At 39.9% G+C, this 7,478-nt stretch overlaps 1 protein-coding gene across 1 annotated transcript; it reads left to right on the top strand.

Moving 5' to 3' along the window:
- Positions 1-1,407: 1,407 nt before the first annotated feature.
- On the top strand, positions 1,408-2,334 carry LOC101721420 (olfactory receptor 13G1). The gene has a single exon (XM_004838981.2). It carries the CDS (start codon positions 1,408-1,410, stop codon positions 2,332-2,334), a length of 927 nt encoding a protein of 308 aa, XP_004839038.2.
- Positions 2,335-7,478: the final 5,144 nt, after the last annotated feature.

The following is a 7,478-nucleotide window of genomic DNA, read 5'->3' as shown; positions in this document are numbered from 1 at the left end:
TGTGTGCTTAGAGTAAGTGGAGACTAGCTTGAGGGTTCTGCAGGCTCTGAAGGTAAAGAGCTATCAGAATATTTGGAAAGCCATTCTTGTTAAAGGGGTCTAGAGCCAGCTGGTACATGGAAGTATCTTTTATCACACTGTAGTTTGTTTTGTTTGCTTTGAAATGGGAGCACAGCTAGAAAAGCATGACCTGCCAAGGCCTGTGACATAGCAACGTGGAACCTATGCTCTGAGAGTCAAGGACCACATACTGGTACAGAATATGCATCCCTGGAAGAACAGGGGCACTGTATTCATGTCACGTCGGTTGCCCTAGTGAAGTGGTCGAGTCCCAACAACTAGCCAGTGTACACATAGTTCTATCAGACCTGGCCCTGAGCACATGTGGCCAGGGCACTGTGCTCTACTTGGGCCTCACTTCTCAGCATTCAGGGTCCATGCATCCTGGACACATGTCAGACCTTGACTATGAATGTATAGTGCCACAGGGTCTGTCTAATACCCTGAATGACTCCCCTGTGACAGCCCTGCAGGGTCTGGGGTGGGGTGGGGAACATGAGAGGAGCGGATTTGAGGTCCTATAGCACTAGGTTCTGCACCAGCTTGGGAACTCTGGCAGCCCAGGAGTCCTAGGCCAGCCGCTAAGCACAGAACTTTCCTCCTCAGGATGGGGTTTTCTCTGAGCAGCCAGAAGCCTGGGCCTGTGCTCCTGGTTGTCCTCTTCTACCCAGGGTATCCTAGTAATGAATGGGAACTTGTGGGTGAATGGATTTCTGGCTGCTCCTGCTCAGGATAAAGAGAATCTGTATTCACAGAGAGCAAATTCATGTCTGTGTGTTGATACTCTGACACTAGCTTCAGTCTCTGGGTGTCAGTCCCCATATGGACTACATTGCACACTTCCACATGACGTACACACATGGGGAGATCATGTCTCCAAGGGTCTGGTACAGGCAGTTGTCAGCAGAGGACACAGTTCTATCTCCCCAGTTGACTGCTCAGCCCCATTGCAGATTTGACCTTGTCATCCCACCTTTCTCTCCAGCTGTCCCCATCACAGGGAAAGTTCCTGGTCAGTTCACTCAAACTTGACTGCTCTCTGCTTCTGTGGAGGCTTGTGACTTGTGGATGGGTTGCTCCATTTGTGTAGGGACCTGTTCCCAGTGTGGGCCTATTTTACAGGACCTAGTTTCTCTGCCTGATCTGCATCTGGCTTGCCCTTTACTTTAATGAGCATTTTAATTATAGCTGGAAATTTTAAAGTCATTATTTCTCTTCCCAGGATTGGTTACTCATTATATGGAATTTACCAATTTTATTAATTTATTAATCAATTTTTAAAAATACACCTGCTGTCTTCTTGAGGGGGACATCACACATCCTTCTTAGGCCTGACCACCACCACCCATGGTGCCTGGGAATCAATCATTCGTGACTATGTTCATCCTGCAGAAATTCACAGATGACCCCTGGCTCCAGGCAGCCCTCTTTGGCCTCTTCTTTACCCTGCTTGTGCTGGCCCTGATGGGAAACGGCCTGATCATTATGGCCATCCACTCTAGCCCCAACCTCCACACCCCCATGTACTTCTTCCTTGTCAACCTGGCCCTGATGGATGTGGCCTGCACCTCAACTGTCCTGCCCAAGGTCCTACAGAGCCTGGTGGCTGACAACACCATCTCCTTTGGAGGCTGCCTCTCCCAGATGTTCGTCTTCTCCTGGGTCCTGGGCTCTGAGCTGCTGCTCTTCTCTGCCATGGCCTATGACCGCTACCTGGCCATCTGCTGGCCACTGTACTATGGCACCTTGATGAACAGTAGTGTCTGTGTGACTCTAGCATCCTTTGTGTGGTCTGTGGGGGCTCTCAACTCCTTGGTGCTCACCTGCCTGGTCATCCCACTGTCGTTCTGTGGTCCCAATATTATCAAGCACTTTTTTTGTGAGATCCCATCTGTGCTCCTGCTGTCCTGCAGCCCAACCTTTGTCAATGATGTCATGACCATCATTGCAGACATGTTTCTGACTGGCCTGAACTTCCTGCTGACCATGACTTCCTATAGCTTCATCATTACCAGCATCTTGCGCATCCACTCGGTGGAGGGCAAGGGGCGTGCCTTCTCCACCTGCTCTTCCCACCTGGTGGTTGTCACTCTTTATTACTCCACTGCACTCTACACCTATGTCCGGCCAGCCCTGGGCTCTGCTGGGCTCTTGGATAAAGCTGTTTCCATTTTCTATACCACCGTGTCTCCCTCTCTCAACCCCCTAATCTATACCTTGAGAAACAAGGAATTCAAAGCATCCCTCAAAAAACTCCTATTTTTCCCTAAATGAGTCTGAGAGAGAAAAGGAACTTTGGAAGCAGCAGGAGAGATTCCGTGAGCCTCTGTCAGGCCTCTCTGGACTCATTCTCTGAACCTGGGGACAGTGGCTGAAACATCACCTGGGTGTGCTGTCCAGGGCTGTGTGTATAAGAACATCACAGTTTACACCAGCTAATACCTGAATGATTTTACCCCTTTTTATGTTTTTCTAAGATTTTACACATTGCTATACAACTGACATATATGTTCAATGCTCTTAAACACTGAGATATTTCTTTAACTCATTTCATCAAATCCAACTGCTAGCTTAATTATAAGTGTAGGTTCTTTTAATGTGGTCTTTATATGGCTCAAGTTTTTTAAACAATAGCCATCCCTAGATTGTCACTGGGTTGGGGAGACCCTGCACATTTTATGCTCCCTGTGTAATTTTTAGTGTCATGTTCTGACTCTTAGATCATCTTTCCAATTCTCACTTTGTATTTTTTCTGTAGCATTGTTCACCTCCTACACTTGAGGGATGGAATTCTACTGTGAACTAAAAGGATTACCAGTCAGAATTTTTGGCCCTCTGATTCTTTTTAAACTTATGAGTATTTTTATCAAAGAATGGTTGTTGGATTTTTTTCGGATCTTTTCTCTGTGTCTATTTGGATGACCCTGTGAAGTTTTTATTTGATTTTTTGTAGTGTAAATTACATTATATGGTTTTAAAATATTAAACCAAACATATCCATTAATATATTATCCTTCTTGGTCATCAGGTATTATCCATTTCTATATTGCTACATTGAATCTATAAAAATTTTATTGAGAATTTTGTGTATGTGTTCATATTGGTCTGTGGCTTGCTTTTCGGATAATGTCTTTATCTTCTATTTTAAATCAGGGTAATTGTGAACTGCTCTTTTTTCATGAGTTTTTAAATGTAGATCTTGTATTGTCTACTGTACTCCCCAGTTCCATAAAGTTTCCCAAAAATGTTTTTTTATCTACATTGCACACTTTGCTATGGTGTGTTTACATATTGATTCATTTAAAAATACTGATGCTCTTTCTCTTTACACTGCAGCCTGCAAACTCTCCACACCTCTGGCTGGAACAGTTATGGGATTCATTGGCAATATTCTGTCTCAAGTTTCACTTTCCTTCAGTGTTTGATATCCAGGTTGTACTGTTATGCTTTGTCTAGATGTCATCCCAAAGCCTCATCTGGTCATAGGTGGGGCTTTTGCAGAGGTGGCTGGATCTAGAGTGGGTGATGCTGGCATTAAGGGTGTGCGATTATGAAATTAGTTCACTGATTGGTTTGACAAAGTTCTTGGTTCGATTAAAGGTTCCCCACCCTGAATGTGAGTGTTACCCATCCTAAAGGCTGGTAACCTTGATAAAATATAAAGGAACAGAAAGCATCTGTTGCTTGTTGGTTGCTGCTTACTGCCTTCTGCCTGTCCTGCCCACCGTGAACTGTTTTCTCTTTGTGATGTCCCTCTGCCATGCTGACCCGCTTTGGAGCCAGCCAACTATTTAACAGAAACCTCTACAAATCGTGAGCTAAATAAAGCTTTCCTCCTTTGACTTTGAGTGTTGGGTGTTTTGTCTCAGCAATGATAAAAGTTACTAAGAAAATAGAACACTTTTTTTCAAAATGTATATTGTTGGCTTTTTGCTGTTTAATGGTGGAGAGAAAATTTATTTCTTAGTATTGTGGCTGGACTAGAAGCCAACTTGTGGAGGTTCACTGATTTACATTCCACCATCATATCATGCATAGTTAACATATTAAGTGTTCATCAGCCATTTCATAAAAAAGGAAAAGAGTGAGCCAATCAATGGTGTCACTGAAACATTTTGTCCAATAAAGGAACTCACCAGAAATTGAGGTGCCTTCAGAGGCTCTTAGCTCTATTTTACTATTGTACAGGTCTTTCTTTACGTCTTTCTCTATTCAAAGATCAGAGCCTGATTCTCAGGACAAGACAACAGCAGGCAGACTATGTTCCTTGTCCCAGCCTTCCTCTTGATTTCTTTCCTTTTCTGAGACCAATGCTCCCAGGCTTCCCAGGAATTCAGAGCTTCTCCTATCCTAGTCATTTGCCTCTTCTTCTCTAGCTCTGTTGCCAGGCTCCTGAGCTCACTGACACAAAGCTTCAAAGGGCCGAATTAAAGTGGTGACAGTTCAAGATGGTGTTTTATATGCAAAATTTGGAACCAGAGGACCAGGCTTGACTTTCACACATCTTGCTGGCTGTGTGACTTTGGAATAAAGATTTCACTTCTTTGAACCTTGATTTTCTCATCCCTACAGTGAGGTTATTATGATAATAGTGCCTAGAGTTGTTATAAGAATTAAATAATGAAATGTAACATACAAACCATTAATACATGGGAGTCACTTGGTAAATCTGAAAGAGAAATTGTATTTTGTATGACAACTCTCTGAAAAGTTGTGGCATCCAGTTTGAACATCTTCTTTAGATTAATAAATTCTTTTCTCAAAGGTGATGGCATTTCTTCTTAAACAGTCTTTTATAGAAAATTAAGATTTTTCTCTGTTCTTTGCTCAATGTGTATTAGAAATATGGCATGATTTTTGATATGAATACATATTTTCTTTATCAGATGTATGTTTTAACCTGACAGTATTTCATTTACTTAGGTTTTTCTAAAATATGATATTTAATTTCTCATGCACAAAACCAAAATGTGATTCTTTTTTATGTTCCATGTCAGAATTAATTGAAATTTTTTCTAGTGTTCATTGGTTGCAATGAGCTAAAGATCATTGGTAAGAAAAAGAAAACTCAAAATCATAGACTAGCAGTTTAAATGCTGTGTTAGCTTTCCATCACTATAACAAATACCTGAGACCACCAATCTATACTGATTAGAAGTTTATTTTGGCTCACAGTTTTGGATCTTCTGGTCCATGATTGGCCCCATTGTTTGGGGGCCTGTGGTCAGACAACATATCATGGTGGGAAGCAAATGGTGTAGGAGAATAACTCACCTCATTCCCAAGGAATAAAAGAGAAGAGAAGGGGCCAGGTTCTATAATCTTCAAGGATGTATTCTCTAACTTCTTTCTCCTAAACCCCACCTCTTAAAGGTTCCATCACCTCCCAGTAGTCCCATGGGTTCAAGGTCAAGCCTTTGTTTGTTTGTTTGTTTGTTTTTGACACAGAAGGGTGCTGACATCTTTCATTACAATAGAAATGCAACTGCTGACTGCATCAAGGTGTCAACAGTTTTAATATATGTGCTGCAAAAGCTAGCACAAAAAACCAATAAAGATGACTCAGAAACTCTCAAGAGCCTCAGAACTGGTTTGTGTCCCATACTTACTCCTTTTGTATTCCAAACTCAATCCTAACATTTTTACACTTCAATTTTAAAAACATTTCTTTTCAGATTTTCCCTAAAATGAAACAGAGACAATGTGATTCAGTAAGTAACAATTCAACTATATTAATTATGTTACTACTGAGGAACAAGTAGCATTATGGGATATTGCAAGGAAGGTAAATGTAATACCTATGTAACTGGGAGTGGAGCAGAGGGAGAGGTCTATCCCAGGCATCATATTTTTTGAGTGCCATTATTGGCCAAAACAAAAATTATATTGTAATAATTTATTCCATTGTAACAGCAAAGATTTGAGATTCAAGTGCATTAAAATAAGAATACTATATCTGCAGTTTATTAAGCTCTTAAAATGTCTCATTTTTATTGAATGCACTTTCTAATTATTTTTAAAAATTATTACTTATATAATTATTAGTATTTCCTTTACTCACCTAAGTTAACTATGGTGCATAGTAAATTATGACAATAATTTATGATCCTTTTGAATTATATTTGATGTTAAGCTAAGGTTTCCTATGTGCCTCTGAATGGATTGTCCCTAGCCACATGACTGCTTACACAGGAATTGTACTGAGTGGTTTACATGCATCTGGACCATTGCAGTCACTCAGTACAATTGAGCCTAAGCAGCCCTGCAGCTAGAGACCCTGCTGTGTTCAGTCGCTGTGTTGACTGATGAGAGAGCCTAGATTAAAGACAGTGCTTGTAAACTGGTTTTGGTTCTTGTAAACATATTTCTCTAGCTATAAGATGTTTCAGAAATTTCATAGGGTAATTATATAAAACTAATAACTAGAACACAGCTTGTCAGAGTTTCTATACTATATTCTTATCTATTTGATGTGTCTAAGGTAATTATATGTGAATATTTAAAGCAAGTGAGGTAATACAAAAAATAAAATAATTATTTTTATTTTTATCTTGTTATTGTCTACTTTCAGTTCTGTGTATATAATTTTTTACACTTGATCTTAGCCAAAAGGCCAAGAAGCAATCCACGTATATAATTTTTATATATAATTTACTTTTTCAAATTTCCAGTAATTCTCATTAAAAATAAAGCAAATAAAAAAGCAAATAAGAAGTTTTTTCTAAGAAAAAGGCAAGAAAAGTAACTTTCTAGAATATTGCAGTTTTTCTATATAATGAATAAATCTATGTGAAAATTATCTTAATTTTTCTCTATAGATATTTTAATTTTCTACTTTAACATTGCAGGTTACTGTATTTTTATTTAGTAATAATCATAAAAATTACCTACATTTTTCTCTGTGCATAATTTTAGTTTTCTATTTAAATAGGCTAGCGTAGTCAGATATGTTGGAGGGCAGCAAATTGAAGGACTGTCCTGAGCAGCACTAACTCTAGCTATGCCACTGGCTAGGACTGTTTTTATATCAACATTCCCATTTCCCTGTTATACAGGTCAGTCATTTACTGAATCAAAGTGTGCATATGTGCACATGTATGTCTCAGAGGCGTATATGCTGCCAGTTCTGTGTGCCTGCATATGTGTGAACATATGTTATTTTGTTTTCACAAGCTGTGAGACCTGAGATATGCATATGCATCAGGCATTTGGGATTGTAAATCTAGTTTTTTCAGGTTCTGCGGGCACCCTCTTGGCACTGGGGCTTCAGGGTCAAGTTCCCATTCAGCTTTCCTTCTCAGAATGAGATAATTACCTTAGGAAGCTAGAATGGAGAAAGAATCTGAAGAACAAGTTAACAGGACAATGACTGCAGCTTTAAATTTGTCAGTTTTAAAGCAGCTTCTGTTAGTAAGAAT

This window comes from Heterocephalus glaber, unplaced genomic scaffold (genome assembly GCF_053883595.1).
Source record: "Heterocephalus glaber isolate CG9 unplaced genomic scaffold, H.glaber_assembly_v1.0 deba00001497, whole genome shotgun sequence".
NCBI classification, from domain to species: domain Eukaryota; kingdom Metazoa; phylum Chordata; class Mammalia; order Rodentia; family Bathyergidae; genus Heterocephalus; species Heterocephalus glaber.
This window is presented reverse-complemented; position numbering and strand designations above follow the sequence as displayed.

Coding starts and splice junctions, on each gene's coding strand:
- LOC101721420 (XM_004838981.2), top strand. CDS start 1,408: ATGGTGCCTGGGAATCAATCATTCGTGACTATGTTCATCCTGCAGAAA.